A 21,170-nucleotide genomic window follows, 5' to 3' on the forward strand; every position below is an offset into this window, starting at 1 on the left:
CCACTTTGTTAATTCTATCTTTTGGTAACAGTTGCGTGAAGTTGGGTAAATCCCCCCCAAAAGCTCTCAGCGGACCCTCCTGGTGTCCGGGCTCACAGCCTGGTGGAGGGAAGAACAAGGTAACCTTCTTGCTTTCAGCCTCATTATGGCAGAGATGAAGATGGGGCTCTTTAAAACTGGTGGGCCCACCCCCGCTGTCCAGATGCCCAGGGAGGACAGCGGCTGGCCCAAACCCCCTGTTCCCTGGGCAGCTACTACCGTAGACGTGCTCTGAGTTGCCAGCAGAGATGAGGCCAGTCAGGCCAGGGAGAAGGGCCCTCCAGCCAGCCCGCACCCTCACGGCACTCAGGGGACAGCTTCACACCCAAGTGTCAGAGCAGAAACACAGCTCACGGAAGGGAGACCGAGAAGTTGCAGTTGAGCCTGCTGCTTATCAGTGATCTTCACAAAGGAGAAACTTTCCACAGGCCTCCCCAGATCACAATCGCATCTGGTGCCCTTGAAGAGCTCAAAAGAGGAAGTTTGGGTTGGGTTGTAATGGATGAAGAACACAGAGAAACATCCAGGCAGCAGAGGGATGAGAGGAAAGCCGAGACCTGGAGGGGGCTGGGCCAGCTTTAGCTCACGCTCTCACTCGGCGACAGGAGGAGGCAAGGACTTACTCCCTGGTGGGTGAATACCTCAGGCTGCAGGTCTAAGTCAAAAACACAGATCCCCCCTGGAAATGTGTTTGTGAGTCTGTAGGTCTGTTTTTATTTCAAGAGGGAAGTGGAAAGGGGATGATTTGGGGGCACATCCTACAATGTCAATGTTAAAAGAGAAAGTCAACATCCTTTTGCCCAACTCTCTCATTTTGTAGATAAGAAAAGTAGAGACTCAGGGAGGGAAGGAGATTGGCCAGAAGCTGGAAAGCACGTGTGTGCGGATGCAAATCTGAACCTTGGTATCCAGACTCCTGGTTCCATCTCTCGCGCAAAAACCTGCATGGGGCGGGTAGTGAAATGGTGGGAGGCCTGGCAATTGGCAGGAAGACACTGACCGTCCCTCCCTTCCCCTTGAACACTCAGCTGGTACCAGCCACCACACCCCACCCCACCCATTCAAAGCACACACTCCACTCGTTTCACAGACAGAGGCTCAGTATGTTTCTGGATTTGACAAAGCCCAAACCAGGGCAGTGGCTGCAGCGAGGGACGGAAGCCGAGAAGGGCTGAGGAGGAAGACGGGGAGTGGAGGTGGACGGGATCTGTGGCTACGGTTCTTCAGCTGCTCTCACGGGAGCAGGGTGACCGTGCTGGGCCTTCAGTGGCCTGTGGGAGCGGAAGCCTTCCCTAAACCCCAGTTGAAGACAAGAGCCCACCCGACCCCCCCCCGCCCCACCCGTCCCTTCCTTAGTCTCAACAGCTGGAGCAATCAGGCTCAGTCATGGCGGCTGGTGCTCCTGACCAACGCTGGTGGCCCTAGTCCTCGCCTCCACAGATAGCCAGCAGGGCCTTCAGGAAGTCTCCAGAGGTGTCACCCTGGCAGGAGCAGAGGGAGAGCAGTGAGTGAAAACAATCCTGATGGCCTCAATGCCCCTTCCTCCCAGCTGCTGTCAGCGTAATGTCTCCCAAACACACAAATGTGACTGCGTCCTTCTGTGGCTCCCCACTACCCTCAGGAAAATGGCCAAGCTCTCAGCTTGGCTTCAAGGCCTTTTGTGGTCTGGCTTCACCTCCCGCCTCCCTTCTGGGAGCATCTTGCTTCATCTTCCCACTTTAATACCTACCACGCCTCCGACCAGCACGCGCTCTGCACCGCCCCCAAATCCTGCCTGCCCTCTGATGCCCCCTCCTCTGTGAAGTGTTCCTGCCCTCGATTCTTGCCTTCCTCCTCCCACAGCCATTAACACATGTATGAACCAGACTCCTCATTTGAACAAACACTATGGAACACTTACCGAGTACCAGGCCCTTGCAGGAATTTATGGGAACCTCACTGTCTTTATGACACATCATAATGTCTGGCCTACAGTAGAGCGATGGGAGGCCAGACTCCCCCTCCTTTACAGTGGCTCCTGTCATTTTTATGATATATGCTGTTTTTCTTTTCTTTTATAATTTTTGGTATTTGGTTTAAAAAATCATTATTATAAACAATGTAAGTCAAAGGAAAGATTATACGATAAAAATCTCCCATCCCTGACCCCTTTTTCCCCAAATCAAGAGAGAGGCATGGTGACTATTTTCTTGTCTGGGTTTCCAGCAACAGTCTGTGCATATACTAACAGGTGTAGGTGTAGAATGTCCCTTTTCTACACACATGGACACACAGCATTCACACTCTTCTGGGACATACATTTTTGACTTAGAGAAGATCCCAAATCAGCAGATAGAGCCCCCGCGCACTTTTTCATGGTTGTATCGTATCCTATCCTATGGATGTACCACACTTTCTCTAACCAGTTCTGTATGAAGGCTTCTAGTCTTTTGCTCCTGTAAACAATGCTGGCATAAATTCATAAATTCTCCACATCTTTGGGAACATGTGTAGCTATGGAAGGAGGGAAGTGGAAAGGGGATGATTTGGGGGCACATCCTACAATGTCAATGTTAAAAGAGAAAGTCAACATCCTTTTGCCCAACTCTCTCATTTTGTAGATAAGAAAAGTAGAGACTCAGGGAGGGAAGGAGATTGGCCAGAAGCTGGAAAGCACGTGCATGCGGATGCAAATCTGAACCTCGGTATCCAGACTGCTGGTTTGTAAGCTATGTCTGTAGGATCAATTCCCATATGCAGAATCACCAAGTTCAAAGTGTATGCGTTTAAATTTCTGAAATCTGCCAAATTACCCTTCAAAGATGTGCTACTACTGTACATCCCCACCAAGTCTGGGTGAAGCCTCTGTGAGATTTCCCACAGGCTATCTACCAAGCACAGTATCAAACTTTAAGATCTTGGCCAACCTCTAAGACAAAAAAAATGGGCTCTGTGAGTGAGAGAAATCAGACCCAAAAGATCACATATCACGTGACTCTATTTCTACGAAATATCCAGAAAAGGCAACCCTACAGAGATAGAAAGTCACCTGATGGGTGCTTACCAGCAGGCATGGAAATAAGTAAGCAGGGACAAGGGACCTTAGTGTGGTGATGGAAATGTTTTAAAACTGCATTGTGGCGATGAGGCATGACTCCTTCGACTTACTAAAAAATATTAAATGCACCTTAAAATAGGTGCACTTCATGGTATATAAATTATGCTTCCATGAAGTTGTCTTTAAAAAGCCCCCCCAAAATGGGCTATTTTATTTAGAAGTCCTTCATTATAAACCTCTGAGCCATCTGGAATTTATTTTTGTATACACAGTGAAATGTGGTCATTTCATTTATCAACATCTCTGTTGTCAGAGAGAACTCATAGAGAAAAAGACTGGAGGGTGCCTGGGTGGCTCAGTTGGTTAAGCGACTGCCTTTGGCTCAGGTCATGATCCTGGAGTCCCTGGATCGAGTCCCGCATCGGGCTCCCTGCTCGGCAGGGAGCCTGCTTCTCCCTCTGACCCTCCCCCCTCTCATGTGCTCTCTCTCTCAAATAAATAAATAAAATCTTAAAAAAAAAAAAAAAGACTGGAAATAGAAAGGACTCGTAATCCCATGGTCAGGGATGTGACGCTCACGCCCTTCCCCACTGATCTCTAGCCCTTCCCCCTTACTTCAATGGCTTGGTGGAGAGACTTGTCGTATTTCTCAATGAACTCCTGCCGGATGTTGAGCAGGTCGATCTCACTCCGGGAGACCATGATCCTGGTGAGGGCCTTCTCATCTGTGCCAGCACCCTGGTGGAGCCAGGGGAGAGGGAGACACAGGGCAGGAGGGGAAATAGGGTCAGGTCAGGCAAGAACTCGTGGGTGTCCATCTGCTTGTCTTCCTTTTCCCTCCCAAACCAGGTGAGATATTCTGCCTCAGTCTTCCACAAATAGTCACCCAGATTCCCCTGTGCCTAGGACTGGCCAGACACAAGAGTTGTAAGAGTTGAATGGTGTGCCCCCCAAAGTCTGTCCACCTGGAACCTTACAACATGACCTCATTTGCAAATAGGGTCTTTGCATATGTAATGAGTTGAGGGCATACTGGATTAGGGTGGGCCCCAAATCCAACAACCGGTGTCCTTATAAGAAGAGGACACATGGGTATACACACAGAGAAGGTCATGTGAAAATAAAGGCAGAGCCTGAGGGACGCATCCACAAGCCAGGAAACACCAGGATTCCCGGCAACCACCAGGAGCTAGGAGAGACGCGTGGGAGAGTTCTCCCCTCAGAGCCTCCAGAAGGAACCTAACACCTTCATTCTTGACATCTGGCCTCTTGAACCACGAGAAAGTAAAATTTCCATCATCACTCAGTCTGTGGTCATTTGTTAAAGCAACCCTGGGAAATGAATAGGGGGCCCAAGGAACAGCTCCGAGGGGGCTCAGCAACACCATCTTCGGAGTCAAAGCTGGCAAAGGCGAGTGCTCAATAAATGGCCGTCATGTTTGGGGACTGTAGGCGGAGAGGGGTCTCAGGCTCGCTCCCACCAAACAGCCTGCCCAGGCTCTGTCAGCAGCTGAGTCTCCACTCACTGGGCTGAGAGGGTGGCCAGAGCGACCTGGGTTTTCAGGAAGCCAGGGCTAGTCCCGGTGTCCAGCACTGGCTACCTTTGTGATCATCTGTCACGGGAGACACTGTGTCACCTGCTCGACTGTGAGCTCCAAGAGGGCAGAGACTGAGCCCTACTCAGCCCTGTGTCCCCAGAGCAAGTTTCTCAACCTTGGCCTCTGGGGCCATGTCATTCTTTGCTTTGGGGATCCATCCTGTGCATTGTAGGATTTAACAGCACCCCTGCTCTCGTCCTACCAGATGCCAGCAGCAACACTCCCCAAGTAGTGGCGACCAAAATGAGTCTGAACATGGCCAAATGTTTGCCAGGGGACAAAATCACTATCCTAGAGCCAAATACAGGGCAGATGCTGATAAACATCAAGGGGGAAGAAACAGTGGCCACCAGTCCTGACCTAGGTGACTGCACACATCTGTGTTTGTGAGTGGGCAGAAGGGCTGGAAGGGAAAGGAACAGTTTGTTTACCTTCATGGACTTGTAAAGTTTGTCGGCAAAGAAGAGAGGCTTGTTCTTGACACTTTGAACTGGGAGGAAGAGAGAGATGCAGAAAACTTGGTCAGAGGCGGTGTGCCCAGACTATGGGCTGGGCTGTCTTCTCCCACCTCCTCTCCCTCCAGCCTGGGGTGCAGGTCATGGCCAACCCCAGGCTCATACTCAGGGCCCGAGACCTTCACTCCTCCTTCCCGATGCCACCTCCTCTGGCTCATCCTTCGACTTGGCTCTCACTGGGTTGCAACTCACTTCCTGCTAAGGGGCTTGCAGCTGACCAAGGTCAGACGAGGACTCAAAGGGAAGAAACTCCTCATTAACCCCAGGCACCGGGCCTCAAACTTCGAAGTGCCTCAGAATCACTGGAGTAATTGATTAAAACTTGGGTTTTAGGTGCCACCCCACAGATTCAGATCCAAGAAATATTTTGCAAAGTGGTTCGCAAAGCGTGGTTCCTGGACGGCTCCAGCAGCAGCATCTGGGAACCTGGTAGAAATGCAAATTCTCATGGCCCATCCCAGATGTGCTCAGACTGCAACTCTGAAAGGAGGTGGCCGAACTGTCCCACTCCACCAGGGACATCCCTGGTTCTAGTACAGACCAGAAGGGTTGGTCTCCCTACTCTGGTGCAGCCTCATGTTGCAGAGCGACTGATGTAGAGGAAGACTAGGCCAGAGAATGACTGTCTGTAGGTGTAATTTAAGGCACTGTGCCCATCCCTGGGGCTGAGTGTGGCCCCAGAGCCTGCCCACTCTAGGTGCATTGGCAGCCCCGGCTCCCCACGTACCCCCCCCCCCCATAATGCTGCCTGGCTCTACCAGTCCCAGCCCCTTCTCAAGGCCTGGGGGGGGGGGGGGCTCCAGCCTTCGGCAGCTGCTGAATTTCAAGGCTCCAGGGCCCACACAGGGATGTCTCAGGCAGCTTAAGGAGCAGGAATCAGACACCTGTATCAGAAATCCAGAATGACTCTGGATATAAAAGTATCTCTGTGAGGAGGGCAAGGGGCAAGAGGCTGGGGTTACACACTCCAAGGGCACAGTCACTCGGGCTATGTGTCATGCACGGGCTCAGGAACCCACGGGAAAGCTCACATCGTACACCAACCTTCCCAGCTCCTCATGTATAGTATGCGCGCGCGCGTGTGTGTGTGTGTATGCACGCGCATGCACACCCTAGTCCTGCAGAACACTGGGCCCCTCCCCGCCTTGCCACCGCCTTCCCCGTGACCTCTCCTGGGGAGAGCTGTTCTGTCATCCTGCCCCGCAACCTGGAACAAGTCTTCACAATAACCCCCCGCCCCCAACCACATGCTGGCAGGACCCCCCCAGTGCTGGGGTTTATTCTCTAATACTAGGAGCTCAGGAAGCTGCCAAGGCCACACTTGTCCAGTGAATCTGGCCACGTTCCCAGCACCCCCAGCCCTTTCCCAGGACATCCATCCCCGTCCCTTGGTCCCATCAGTTACCGATGGCCACAAACACGTCCCTGACGTCCCCGGACATCTCCTTCTTGATGGTGTGCTCTATGTCGTAGTTGGTCATCTTGACAAACTCCTGGAAGACTGGCCCCAAGAGAAGCCCCACAGGTGGGGGGTGAACTTCAATTCAGAGGGAGGGGAGAGATCACCATTTCCCTGCCCACCCAGCTCCCCTCGCAGGCCGTGCCCCAGGAAAGGGAAAAGGGACAGCAGGTATGGTCGCAGCCCAGGCCTAAGGCAGGATCGTGGTGGGAGGGAAATTCTGACCTCAAGGCTGCCTTGGTCTCAGAGCCAAATCTGTGTCAAGTCAGATGCTGCCCCAGAGCCTTAGACGCGTTCTAGGAACCTCAGCTGGGGTAGCAAAAGGAGCTTGGGTCCTGGTAAAGGCTCTGCCCTGAGCTCACTGAATGACCTTGGGAGAACCCCTCCCCCCTTCTGGGCCTCCCCTTCCTCCTGTGTCAAGTTGGGATAGAGATTAACGTAAGTAATCATAACGAGGACACTGAGGAAGTTACCATGCGCCAGGCATTATGCTAAGTGCTTTTCATGCATTATATTTTTTGTATCTTTAGAACAATCACATGAGGTAGAACTAAAATCCCAATTGACAGGTAAGGGAATTAAGGCACAGATATTCGCTAACTTGCCCAAGGTCACACAGCTGGTAAGTGGGAGATTCAAATCAAGGCGATCCGGCTCCCAAGTGCATTCTTCCGGCCACTATGCTAAAGCACCGTAAGTATTTTACTGAACAATGCCAGGCGAATCCATGTTAAAATATAAATGTCCTCGTGACCAGGGCACTCCATGAGCACCTAACGTCAGGTGCGCCCTGTGCATGTGGCCGCCTGGGGCTTCAAGACGTGTGGGTGGTCCTGGGCCATCAACACACCTCATTGCCTTGTTCCTGGCAGACACCACCAAAGGGCCATGACACTGAACCTTTGAATCCTCAGCGCAGCACTGGAGGCAGCCACCACCAATCTACTGGAGTGGCCTTGGAGGTGGCACCCACCTGCCATCCGTATCCCAGGCATCCCACCTGCTTCCCTAAGGAGGTGAAGGGAGTTGGCCCCAGGCTGAGTGTTAGAGCCAGGACCAGACTCCCCACCAGCCACAATCTTCCGTTGCTGGGGTAAGGAATGGGTGGGTGGACACCTGGCTCCTCTCGTCATAGAGAGCTGAGAGGCTCCCATCAGATTTGGGGACCTTCCTGCTGCATCGGGAAGGGGAGGGACTGAGACCTCACCTCTCCGGAGGTGCGGATAACTACGCGTGCACAGGATCGTCATGAAGCGGGTCTCCAGGGAAGTTTTGTCTCCACTGGGTGTGTCTGCTATTTCCTGCGGATCCCAGGTGGGGGCAAGGATTTGGGAGGGAAAACACCAGAAAGCCTTGGTTATTATGCACTTTCATGTCTTTGACTAGGCTGAGGGTGGTCAGAAGCTGGGCCAACCCACCTAAGGAGGCTGACATTGGCCCCTTCCTTCCTCAGCCTCTGCATCCCCTCCTCCAGTTTCTAGGAACCCTCTGGACTGACATGGGGTGGGGCTTAGCACAGGGCACTTCCACTCTGGCTTCAGGACCTCAAGACTGGGGCCCAAGGGAGGGCAAACAGGCACTGGGCACGGGGACTCGGAGTTCTCCTGTTCTCAAGCCCTTCTGAGAGGTCCTCTGGGGACGCAGGTCTGTCATTGCAAGGAAAATGGCTGAGCTAAGGGTTTCCCCCAGTGTGGCAGACAGGCAAACATACTGTAACACACCGCATATATATGTTCCCACAAGCATCTTCCAGCCAGTTACTAGCTCCATTCATATCGACACTAAACTTCCCTTCAGAAGAATTCATTTCAGATTAAAAAGGATCCATTTAAAGAAAAATACCCACAGCTGGTGGTATGTAGCACAAATTATGTGGGAGGTAAGTGGCTGAAATTTGGGAAACACTTGCCTGGCCCATTTTTTACCCAGTGGGGCTCCTAAAAAGTCATGAAAGGGAGAGAGAGAACCTACGGGCAAGCCCCCCAACCACTGCCTGCCTGGCCGCTCGTCCCGCCCAGAGGCACAGCCACTCAGCCCTCACTCGGAGAAGCCATGAAAATCCCCTTGAAGAACAGGACACTCACCAAGATCTCAGCAGCCACCTGAGAGCAGGGAGGAGAGAGAGGAGGGAGAGAGGGAAGGCTTGAGTCAGAGGAGACCGAGGAGGCTGGGAGAGGGGCAGGGGCAGGGGTCTGGTGGGGGGGGGGGCGGGAAGGAGGGAAAACACCTTTTCCTGATCTTTGGGCTGGAGCCTCAAATGGGGATAGGCCTGGGAATTTATTTAAAGTGTTCGCCTGAGGGGTCGGGGAGGACACAGAACAGGGCACTCTACCTGTCACTCCCGGCCACCTAGGGCGACTCCACCCTCAGCCTGCTGGTCTCCACAGAGCCGCCCAGAAGTGAGAACAAGAGAAGTGCTGAATCCCCCACACCCTTTACCGCAAGGGGTCTGAGACCTGCCATTTTACCCCTTTATGTTATGGGCAGGAGAGACAGGGAAGCTGAGGCTGGAAGGGGAGGGGACTTGTGGGGGGGCACACAGCCAAAATCCGGTGGGAAAATGCCAGCTCTCCAGTCATTTTACAAGGGTGACTTGATCACTGCATTATGCTGAGTCCTTAGGACGCGATTCTGTTAGGTAAGTAGCAGTGCCTTGGAGTGCCTGGGAACAAAATCTAGGCAGCCCCGTGTGCCCCAGATTGGGTTTTGCCCTTGCCTGTCTCCCTACAACTCTACTGACCACTTGATTCTATTGGGCAGACCCAAACCATCCTCCTTGTAAACTTCACAATAGCCTTATGCTTTAAAAAGCTCTTTTCAGTATATACACTAGCAATGTCTTTCAAAATTTTAAATGCACGTGACATTTGATCAAGCAATTACGTTGCTAGGAAAGCCTTTCAAGATATCATGCAAGGGTGCTCACTGCAGCATTCTTCGTAATAGAGAAAAACTGGAAACTACCAATAGATGATCTGTTAAACAGACTATGGTTATTCAATAATGGAAATCCACGCAGCTATTAAAAAGAATGAGTCTACAGTGCCCAAAAAGAGAGTTTCCCCTTAAATTAAGCAAAAAAGTAAAGTATAGCATATTGTTTACAACAGTGTTCCTTTTATCTAGATAAGAAAAGATAAATGCACTCTTGAAAAGACAAATGTCACTCTTACATATTTGATGGGAAGTCATGCTAAAGGCATGGTCAAGATGCCATGGGCAGTGGTGTTACCTTTGAGAAGGACTGGGAAAGCTTTTGCATTTGATTTTTCCTGAAATGTTTACATTTTCTCAACATGCAAGTATGTTCTTTTGATGTTTTATTTCAATGTCCAGTAGGAATTATCAGGGCCACTGGGATCATGGGATACCTCTGGTTTTTATTCATCCCTTTCTGTATTAAAAACCTAGTTGAAATTTGAGGACATTATGGTAAGTGAAAATAGGCCAGTTATAAACGGGTAGATACTGTAGGACTGCAATTACACACGGTCCCTAGCATAGTCAGATTCGGAGACAGAAGGTAGAATTGGTGGTTGCCAGGGGCTGGGGGAGGGGGAGGGGCAGTTACTGTTTAATGAGAACAACACAGTTTCAGTTTTACAAGATAAAGAGAGTTCTGGAGATGGATGGTGGTGATGGTTGCACAACAATGTGGATGTACTTGATTGACGTCACTAAACTTTACACTTAAAAATGGTTGAGATGGCAAATTTTACTGTGTCATGCTTTATTATGTATTATGTGATTTTACCACAATTTTTAAAAAGCGATGCTAAAAAATACCTGTTTTTTTTTTAGAGAGGGAGCAATTTTAAAAATCAAAGAAAAGGGGCACCTGGGTGGCTGATTCGGTTAAGTGTCTGACTCTTGATTTTGGCTCAGGTCGTGAGATCGAGCCCTGCGTAGGGCTCCACACTGGGCGTGGAGTCTGCTTAAGATTCTCTCTCTCCCTCTGCCTCTGCCCCTCCCCTCCCTTTTTTTCCTCTCTCTCGAGATCTCCCCCTCTAAAAAATATATATATATATATATCAAACAAAAAAGAATCTAACGTGCCATTCTTCATTTATTTGGGTCAGAGAACCCCAGACATATTTGTTTTGTCAGAGCATCTTTAAGACAATAATACGTGTAATATGATAAATGCAGTAGGCTACTAAAACAAATATCCAAATACTCAACATAAAGGCTTTTCCTTATTAGCCTAGCTACTTCACGCAAAAATTAACCTGGGAAGTTCCTCCAAAACCTAAACATAAGAGTTATCCTATGACCCGGCAATTCCACTCCTATCTACCTGGGAGACATGAAAATATACATACACACAAAACATGTACACACATGTTTACAGCAAGCAGCATTATTCTTGAGAAGTACCTCAAATGTCAAGGAGCTGCTGAATGCATACCAAAAGGTGATATGGCCATGCAATGAAATATTATTTGGCAGCAGAAAGGAATGAAGTAGCGATACAGCCTAAATACAAATGTTGGAAATAGTAAGTGAAAGAGACCAGTCACAAAGGGCCACATACTGTATGACACCATTTATATGAAATAGGTGAGCCTAAAGAGACAGAAAGTAGATTAGTGGTTACGAAGGGCGGGGAGGAAATGAGGAGCGAGTACAGGGTTTCTTTGGGGGTGATGAGACGTTCTAAAATTGACTTGTGATGGTTGCACACGTCTGTGAGGACGCTACAAGCCACTGAAGTGTTTGCTTTCAATGGGCTGATAGCATGGTGTCTGGGTTCAATTTCAACAAAACTGTTATATTACAAAACAGCCTGGGGACTGAATCATCCTGAACTGGCCACAGGTCTTCACTTCCCTCTGGATTAGACTGCCTATGTTATTTGTTGCTCAAACTGGAACACGGAGAAAGGGAAGTGGTCAGCGATCCCTGTGGGACCATGGGTGAACATCGCGCACTTGTATGCACCGTGGTCGCAGACCCGGACCTCCAAGAGCTCAGGGGTGTGCTGGACGCCCAGGGTAGAGTGTGGGAAAGAGGAGGCGTGACACAGACTGTGCCAAGTCCCCCTGTGCATCATCTTCCTAGGAGGAACCTGGCCCTGCAGATCGAACACCTTCCATTTCTGTGCACATCCTCCTCTGGCATTCACATTTTGCCTCCAGAAAACCTATCTAAGGAAAACACTCCTGCATACAAGGGAAGAGTTGGTGACCAGGAAGAGGGCTGTTCAAATAAAGCTTGGTAGTAGCTTCTTCAGTGGAATAGGACATGGCCATTAGGTGACGTCGGTTTTTAAAAATAGTATGAACCGCATTCACGGCATATTACTTTCTAACTGTCCTAATTCAGGGATCCACTTATATATATGCATAAAAAGACAACTAGAGTGATATATTCCAAAATATTAACAATGGCTGTCACTAGTAGGTTATGGATTGATTGACTGATTGGTCTGTTTATTTATTTAGGCTTGTCTCTATTTTCTAGAGTTTCTACAAAAGGATAGGTCTTACTTTAGAAACCGAATATTCTGGCTCTAAGAAAATGAGTCCCCACTAAGACTAATCAGGGTCCAGCGTCTGTGAATCTGGACAGGCAGCTGAGTTGGGCCGGGCTCCCTTGTTTCTGCGCCCCCAGGTTCTCTCTCACCCCTTCTCGTCTGCAAAGTGTTTGCCAATGCAGCCCGCCACTGCCCCCTGCTGGCAACAACTGGAAGCACACCCCCCCAGCACAGCACCCAGGTGGAAGCATTCCCTAGAGGGTGAATTTCAGGGTAGAGGATGGCTTTGGGGTGAGCTCTAGGGAGGAAGCCAGGATCAAAGACCTTCAAGGGCGCAATGAGACAAAGTGTATTTGTAGTAGTACTTAATACATATATGTTGAGTAAGTGAATGAAATGTGGCCTCAACAGACCACCCCAGGGGCTGGGTTCCCAAGTGAGCCCTCATAAACACTCTCACATGCAGCTGGAAAACCACATTTAAATGCAGCCCTGCAGCTTCAGACAGCTGCATTCCAAACCGGGGGCTGCATAACTGGAGAGTAGCAGCTACCTGGTCCAGAGGCTGTAGGGAAATTGCTGTACTGGGTCCTGGAGGGTATCAAATAGTAGTAACCTAGGCTTTGGAGTCAGGCGGGCCTGGGTTCAAATCATACCACAGCCACTTAGAAACCATACCCTTGGATAGGAGTTTCATTTTCCTCCAGTAAAAAAGGGGGCATAATAAAGTATAAAATAGTCTTTTAGCATCATGCTCAGTACTTAGTACGCATTTTATAGTTTTGTAACTGTCAGGTTTATAGCTAAGGATTCTTCCAGCTCAGATGCTGCTATAACACTCCACACTTTTCTATAAGTGGAGCAGGGCACAGAGCTGGTGCCTCCACTCCCGATCCAACAGGGCTCTTTTCAACCCAGCAACTGTCAAGGGAGGGGGCCGGATCTGCAGTCAGTGATGTCTGTGCCCAACACCTGGACCTGGGCCAGGCCAGAGGGTGCGGGGAGCAAGGCACAGGCGAGTGGGGACAGTGCATGGGGCCTTAAGAGGGCCTGCCCAACCATAAGGACCCTTAGGGGATGTGGGGTTGTCCAGCCTCCATGAGAAACCATCTCCAGACCTCAAGTTCCTTAGCCTTAGGGGGCATGGCAGAAACAGACCAGCCAAGTGACCCAAGAGAACCCCTGACTCCCTTATTCATTTAATAACAAATATTTACTGAGTTCTGACCATGTGACCACCTGGGATGCATCAGTGAACAAAACAAAGATCCCAGCCCTTGATGAACTCACTTTTAGGCTCTCTCAGAACACTTCCTTCAACCTTGGTCCCATTTCATAGATAATAAACTGAGACCATTAGCACCTAGGCCCCCTTCCTAGCAGGCTCCCAGACCTGCTCCCTCTGGCTCAGTTCTACCTGGGCCACTGATTTGCTGTGTGACCTTCAGAAGTTATCCCTCCCTCTCTGGGCCTCCATTTTCCCACTGTAATATAAGGAGTTTGACCTGGCTGATCTGTAAGTCCCTTCCAGCTCTGAAGGTCTGGAGGCTCTCAGCCTACTTTCCACATAGGAAATGCCAGTAAGACCAACACCGCCCTCATGAGAATCTTTCTGAAAGTTGTGAAAATACTCAGTCTCGCTTCTAAGGGTAGAGAGGTGCAAGGGGTCCACAAGTCTAAGGGTTCACCAATTAAATCAGCCATGTCCCTGCCAGGAACCTTCCCCACTCCCGGACAGCCAGGGCCTGGCATGGACAGACATGAGCTGGAGCCACTTGGAGGGGACGGTTCTCACCTGGGCATCTTCCTGGGCCTGGTCCCGGTCTTCTCCTGCCTCCTCACGGTTCCCCTGCAACAGGACCAGCGAGAAAGGTCAGTCCCCAAACATCCACCCTCTTTGTCCCTCAGCAGCCACAGGACCTTGGCTCAGCCACTCTGCCTCTCTGAACCCTCTTCCTGAGCTGTAACAGGGGGACAATGATCCTGCCCTCATGGGGGAGCCTGTGGTGAACATTACATTTGAAGACACTCAGCCCAAGGTGACTCAGACACAAGGATCTTCAATACTGTGCATCAGAGCCTAGTGTCTGGGCTGCAGGAATACAACTGATGGCGAAGGAAACCTGCAGGTAACATGCGGGTCACGCACATGGCCTTGTCCTGTCAGCTGGGAGCCCGAAAACCCAGGCTGAGGGCCATCAGGGAGGGCTGCCCGGAGAAGTGGCCAGCTTTGAAAAGTGAACAGAGGAAGAAGGCCTTACACGAGCCAGTCATGGCCTCAGCAGTGGGCCCGAGAAGGCAAGTGGGGAGGACACCCTTTCTTCATTAGGACTGGGCTCCTAGCTCCCTGCCCCTCTCCCAGCCAGGCAGGCATTGGGGCCATGAACTCACCGTGGCCAGAGAGATAAGGATCCTCTTGAAGTGGCCGGACGTGTCTGAGCTCAGAGCATCCTCTAGGGACTTGTGATAGTCTGAAACAGAGAAAGGGGGTGTGGGCAGCTGCTGGCTAAGGATGGGGGGTGCTTCTAGAAGCTGGTTCTTGGCAGCAACCTGCCATGCCACTGCGGATCTTGACACACTGACGCCTCAGTCCATCGCCTCCCTCCCCGTCCCAGCTGAGGGCTCCTGGAATCCTGCCTCTCCTGCTTCACAGCCACCCTGTCCTCCCTCGCCTACCTTCCCTCGCCGTAGGACAGGCGCCGGACCCATAAGCTCTGGCCACAGTTCTGGCCAGGTTACTCCCCCACTCAAAATTTCTCCCATTTTAAAGCTGCTTACCAGGGGAAAAGTTTAAACATTTCTGACTGGTACTTAAGATCCTTCAAAATAATATTCTGACCGAGCACAGGCCTTCTGAACGAGGGCCTGGAGTGACTGCATAGGCTGCCCACCCAGGAGGCCGCCCTCCGGCTCCCCGGCAGCCTGGACACGCTCTCCTCTCACTCCTCCCCTCCAGCCGGGACTCTCTGCATGGGGTGCCCTTTTCTCAGGCACAGGGCTGGGCATCCCCAGGGGCTTATCAGAGCCTCATGCCTGAGAGAAGGGAGGTGGGCAGTGCTGTGGGGTGAGCTGGCTCTTTTGCCACCTCCTCCCAGTGGTGCTGGGCCCAAGGCCTCCCACACTCACCTTCCTTATAGGCCTCACAGATGGCCCGGATTTCTGCATTGGTCCGAGTAGCGAGGATTTCAATGAGCGCCTTTTCATCGGTGCCAGCCCCCTAGAATGTCAAGACCAAGAAGACTTGAACCACAGCCCTGACCCCCATGCAGAGACCCGAGGAGCCCTGGCCAAGAAGGCCCCTGTTCAAGAAACCACCCAGGAGGCAAATGCTCAGACCACCAAGCCTTCCTGGATTTTCTCCTTACCCCCAGACCAGAGACAGCACAATCAGGGCGGAACATGCCAGCTTGTCAAGATTTCCAGAACCTCCCATGAGAATTGCTTTGGACCAAAAATTAAAAAGGAAATAATATATGGTCTATAGGCATGTGTATATTAAAAGGCACACACACATATATATCTGAATAGAAATACTTATGTTTAAGTATATAACAAGAACAGAGATCATGCATTATAGTGTAACAGTGATTGTGGTCTCTGGGTGGGCGAAGGATCACAGGCGATTTCTCATTTCTTCTTTTTTGCTCTGTGTAGACTTTCTCACATATTATTTTGTCAGAAGGAAAAAAGGTTTTGTGCTTTAAGGGAAAAACATGCTGTGTCTGTTGATATTTGCATTTGAGGAGTGACCTAGGGACCGACACATTAGGTCCTCTAGACTGAGACAGCTCTGGGAAACAGCTGCTCAAAGGTCCTCACTTTGGGGGAGGGGAGGGAGGCGAACGAGACGGACGGATCGATAGATTCAAGTATCTGTTGAACACCTGCAATGTGCCCGTCACTGCACAAGCCGCTGCGGCCACAACTATAAAAAAAAGGCAAGGAAGCACATTCACTGCCCTTAGAGGTCAGTGCCTGTGGGGCGGCTGGTCCCAACTGTGGGCATGGAAAGGGTTGGGTCAGTTTAGCTCACTAGTCCCTTCAACGCCTAAACTCCATGTTTTCAAATCCTTTGGTTTTTTTGTCTAGGCATTTTAAAAGGACGAGAACCTCAATTTGCTTTGCCCAGGGAAATGTCTGTTCTTCCCCGAATCCTCCAGGGACCCAAAGCCCTAGTGGTGTCACGTGGTTGTCAAGTCAGGCTCCAGAGTCCGACAGACTGGGTCTGAACCCCGGCTGTTAAACCTCGTAATGCTGTGACTTTGATCAAGTGATTTAGGCTGAGCCTGACTTTCCTCATCTGTAAAATGGGGACAAAACGATAGCCTTGCCTCGTGGGTTGATGAGACAAGGAGCTGGGCTCAGGACGGGTCTCTGTATGCTCTAACGACTGAGAGGAGCCCCGGACAGCTGGTGCCTTGGGAAGCAAAGCAGCTGCAGCAAGAGCTGGGCCGGGACACCACGTCCTTTCTTGCTAATCAGTCGTCAGAGTTAACAGTGCCCTTCACACCCATGACCTTGCTTGACCCACTCCAATGCTTGAAGGGCAGGGATGATTGCCGAAGGCATGGAAGTTTAGAAAGTGTAAGGGGCCCAACATCACAGAGTGAGTTAGTGGCAGGCCTGGACTAGAATACAGACTCCGACTGCTGGTGTTTTCCCTTCCAGACCCATCCTGCTTCCACCAGCTGCTCCTTGAAATCCCCCTGACACCACTGATTACTGGGCATGTGACCTCACTTGAATCAACCAGAGTAGAAGCCAAGACTGGTGGAACTCCTGGGGAGAAGGAACAGAGGTGCTCGCTGGTAGGACATACAACCGCGAGGAGAAAGGCTCTCTGAGAGTGAGGCCACCACAGGAGAGAGCCAACCAAGGTAGGGGAGAAACAAGAGTCCATATAACATTATTCGAGTCCCTGGATTCAGCCACGTCTAAAACCAGATGGAGTCCTGTATCTTTCAGTTACGGGAACCAACGTCCCCTTTGGTGTTCATGCCAGTTTGAATTGGGCGTGGGAAGGGCTCTGCCAAGGAGCTACAGCCAACCCACACCTGGGCTCGTGGGGAGCACCTGTGTCGCCCCAACACCTGCAGACTGGATCCCATCCCTTTGGTGCCCCCACCATACCTCCATGGCCTTCTTCAACTGCTTGGCATCGTAATGGGCCGGTGGCATCATGAGCCCTAGAATCAGCCTCGCCAGGTCTCCAGAGATCTCAGACTTCAGGTCAGCCATCAAGTCCTACAAAGGGCAGGGCTGAGGTCATGCCAACATCAGCACATGCTCCCGTGTGACCCAGGACAGGGAGATGCGGAACGAGGAAACAGGGGCTCCGTGTGAATGCAGGGGATGGCGGGAGCCCGCGTCTGTCTCTGCTGATGCTTACTCCTTAGAGGACAGCAAAGAGGACAGGGGAAAAAACCCAAGCAGCGGGAAGATCCACGCTCCTTGGTGGCAAGGAGACCGGACAGGAAAGGGGGCAGGGCTGGAGGCCATCATTCCCACCCTGGGGGCGACTCGCCAGCTCCCCACGAAGGCACGGTAATCACTGACGCTCAGCCTTGAAGCCTCTGGAACTTCGAGATCCAGAAAATGCTGTGTGAAAGCAACTCATGTCCCTCATCTCAGCCCTGCGCTGAACCATTCCCATAGGCGTTGATCCCAAGGAACTGGGGGATGGACAGAATGTGTTGCAGGCAGCCCAAAACCAATGAGGGTGGTATTCCAAGAACAGGTGACCGTGAAGACCCGGGCGCCCAGGTGCACAGAGCTGGCTGTCACAGGCCAAGCCCCGGGGTGGGGGGTGGGGGGTGGGGGTGGTGCGGGGCCCCGGCTGAGGCCTCACCCGGCCGAAGTGGGACTTGAAGATCTGGCGGATCTGCTGCCGCTGGGCGTTGCTGCGGTGCGTGATGATGTCGATGATGGTGTCCTCGTCAGTTCCTGAATCACCCAAGCCGCGTGGCTCAGAGGGAGGTCATGGCCCAGCTTCCCCACATCCCCCTGCCCATGGCTGCACTGATCTTTGTCAGGGCAGAAGCCTGGCTAGAGCTCCAAGCGCCTGCAGGAGCCCTGCCTCTGGCCCACACCGCTGACTTAGGCCAGGCTCCTCCCTGCACTGCCTTCTGTGGGGTCACTGCTGAGAAGACCCCCAGAGGAGCAGAGAGCCCTGCCTGCGGTGAGTCAGGGTCTCTGGTCCAGCCCTGCTTCTGGCCATGGTGGAGCAAGGCCTGGCCCCTGTCTGGGGCTCAATTCCCACACCTACGCCACGAAGTGGCCGAGTGGCTACTAAAGGATCCTTCCAATCTGGCATTCTAAACCCCATGGGGACCCCGGGTCCTTTCTCTTCAACTCCCCGGGAGCTGGAGCCCAAGTCCTTCTAATCGGTGCAGGTCAACTCTGGAAGACATCAGGACGCCACTGCCCGCCTCTCGGATTAATGCCTTCGACCTCAGATCCGGCACAGGACTCTACCTTTCCAGTACGCCTGTATTCTCACAGTCCTACATATGCCCGGTGGATATTATCATTCCCAAGAGACAAATGAAGATGAGGCCCAGAGGGGGAGGATTTAAGCCAAGGCCTCTGGGAGGTGCCGTTAGATGGGCAGGGGCGAGGGAGGGGGAGTGACGGAGGCCAAACCTGGACGCTCCGTCCCTGCTGGCCTTTCTGAGAACAGGGCATCCACCCATAGAGTAGTTCTTCCCACTAGTTCCAAATGGAGGCCCTGAAGGGGGAGCCAGCAGGGGGCGCTCCCGTCCCAGAATTGGGTCTGTATCTCTTCTACACTTGGGGAAATGGACGCTTAGAGGCACCGAAGGACCTGCCCAAAGTCACACGGTGAGTCTCAGGCAAAGCCAGGGGGAGAACCCAGGCCTTAAGCCCTAGTACTTTCTTCTACACCAGGACACTGGTCCTGACAGGCTGGGGACATCGTGGTCTCAGGGAAGGGCTTGTGCCCAGTTCCTTACAAACTCCCTCACTCCCCTCCTCCCCAGACTCAGGGAGCCAGGACCCTCCTCGTTCTGTGGACCCTAGTTTGAGGCCTCAGCTCCCACATCTGCTGCCCCAGAGGCCAACCCGCCCCTTTCCTGTTCCCTTACCGAGTCCTTTCATGGCCTTCCGCAGTGCTTTGGCGTCAGCGTCAGGGTTGAAATTGTCGACTGGACGCACAGTTCCCCTCAGCTGGGAGAAGCAGAAAGAGACTCAGCAGGTGTCTGGAGGCCCCCCTGGGGGCCAGGCCAAGAGAGGAGCATGCAAGGGAGGGGAAGCTTTCCCCACGAGCTCCACACCAAGCAGCTTGAGGGGAAAGAGGCGGGGGTGAAGGCACAGCAGACAGACCCCTGCCCTAGAGCTGAGAAAGGAGAAGGGGAGAGACAGACCCAGGCCTGGGAGCGTGGCAAGTGCTGGTCAAGCCAGCTTCCTGCCGCAGGAGTCGGCTCTGGCCCAGCTGCACTGGGGCCTCCCCAGTCCCTCAGAATCCTGCCCTGTCCCCAAGGCCCTCCTGCCTCTTCAAGAGCCCCTCCCCTTGAAAAGGCAACCAAAACGTCTGAAACACCAGAGCAGAATCTCCCAAATTTCAGTCACTCCTTCAGTGGGGTTCTCAGTGTTTCCCTATTTGCATACACCCTGTGCTATTTCTTAATATTTTTACTTAATTCAACATCTGTTCTGTTTTACTTAAATGCATTCATTTTTAAGTGTTTAAGTATTTAAATACTCCTAAAGGGCAAGAGGTTTTGTTCATTTTGTTCTTGGATAGATCCCAAGTGCCTACAACAGAAGTAAGCACTCAAGAAATATTTGTTAAATGGATTAATGAATGAGAATAATTTTATATCACTATCATAAAGAGAAAACTGGTATTATGTGCCATCAACAGATGATAACCCATGACAATAAATGTAATAAAGAGAAAAAACCGTGTTGTCAAATATCACCAAATTTGACGAGACGTTGTTGCTTGTCAAGAGCTCTGCACTTAAAGCGAGCTCTCTCAGCTCTGTTTGTGAAAAAGGAAAGCTAGTGAGTATAGCACCAAACCAGACTCTGACAGAATGAGGAAGGTGGATGCAATCGAAAAGGAGTCGCTCCCTCACTACGTGAGGTTCCGTGTTACTGAATACCATGGAGGTTCCTCACCCAAAAGGATTCATTTCTTATATAATTTAAGGTCATCTGCAATGACAGTTCTTGCCTTGTCATTTGGGAAATGCTGTTCTGGAACATCAGAGCTCAAGAGCCCTCGGAAGACACTGGGCTTGCCGTGTCTAACGCCTCATTCTGAAGATGGAGACAGAGGCCCGGAAAGGGGTAGGGACCTGCCAAAAATGGCTCCGTGAGTCACAGAGAGAAGGCAAGGTTCCAAATATTTTCATGTGGACCAAGTGCTACCAGTCCCGGGAATGGTTTGCCCCAAGTCCGTCTGTGGACCCTGGGTCTCAGGATGGTCAGAACAACCTTGAATCATCCAGTGCACCGAGCGGTGGCCCTCTGTTCGTTGTCATGCCTCCAAAGGCCAACTGTCCGACCCAGGACGACACAGGCCCCTCCACAGAACCAGACATGCCTCCATTCAGCAAGCCCTGTTAGTAGTCGGGGGGCCAGAATGCTTCCCGGCGCGTTAGAAGTTGCAGCAGGAATCAGACGCCCACACCCGAGTGCCCGCCCACCAGCTCCTCACTCCTAGAAGACAAGGAAGCTTCAGATGTGAGAACCAGTGTCTCAGGTTGGCAGCCAGGGGGCAGCTGGGTGCCAACCAGAGCAGCAGGAAGGTGCGAGCAGAAGACTGGAAGCTTGTGGTCAAGAGGTCAAGCAGCAGGAGGGGAGGGTCTGACCTCTACTCGGGCCACTGCACTAAGCTCCCACATCCGATAGGCCACCTGCGCTGCCTCCGGGAAGAACTGGCCAGCGGCACTGGAAGGGAGGGGGTTGGGGAGAGGATAGGAGGGCCCGTCATCGTGGGCAACCCTCCACACATACAATACAGCCACGTGTGCGCACGCGCTCGGACACACACGGCCACGTGTCGGCACGCGCTCGGACA

General features: G+C 51.8%; 1 protein-coding gene across 2 annotated transcripts in view; it reads right to left on the minus strand.

Moving 5' to 3' along the window:
- Nucleotides 1-725: 725 nt before the first annotated feature.
- ANXA6 (annexin A6) overlaps nucleotides 726-21,170 on the minus strand; it is a 45,673-nt gene continuing 25,228 nt past the window's right edge. Inside the window, exons 14-26 of one of the 2 annotated variants that reach the window (XM_034999587.1) lie at nucleotides 20,962-21,040; nucleotides 19,228-19,309; nucleotides 17,973-18,067; nucleotides 17,255-17,368; nucleotides 15,251-15,341; nucleotides 14,516-14,595; nucleotides 13,920-13,973; nucleotides 8,733-8,750; nucleotides 7,856-7,949; nucleotides 6,595-6,690; nucleotides 5,106-5,164; nucleotides 3,692-3,814; nucleotides 726-1,520 (exon numbers count right to left, since the gene is read on the minus strand). In XM_034999587.1, coding sequence (XP_034855478.1) covers nucleotides 1,461-1,520; nucleotides 3,692-3,814; nucleotides 5,106-5,164; nucleotides 6,595-6,690; nucleotides 7,856-7,949; nucleotides 8,733-8,750; nucleotides 13,920-13,973; nucleotides 14,516-14,595; nucleotides 15,251-15,341; nucleotides 17,255-17,368; nucleotides 17,973-18,067; nucleotides 19,228-19,309; nucleotides 20,962-21,040 — 1,045 coding nt within the window. In that variant the 3' untranslated portion in view covers nucleotides 726-1,460. The remainder of the gene's footprint in view (nucleotides 1,521-3,691; nucleotides 3,815-5,105; nucleotides 5,165-6,594; nucleotides 6,691-7,855; nucleotides 7,950-8,732; nucleotides 8,751-13,919; nucleotides 13,974-14,515; nucleotides 14,596-15,250; nucleotides 15,342-17,254; nucleotides 17,369-17,972; nucleotides 18,068-19,227; nucleotides 19,310-20,961; nucleotides 21,041-21,170) is intronic. The other variant, XM_034999589.1, reaches the window with a different exon arrangement.

This window comes from Mirounga leonina, unplaced genomic scaffold, assembly GCF_011800145.1.
Source record: "Mirounga leonina isolate KUSES-001 unplaced genomic scaffold, KU_Mleo_1.0 Mir_99, whole genome shotgun sequence".
In the NCBI taxonomy this organism is placed as follows: domain Eukaryota; kingdom Metazoa; phylum Chordata; class Mammalia; order Carnivora; family Phocidae; genus Mirounga; species Mirounga leonina.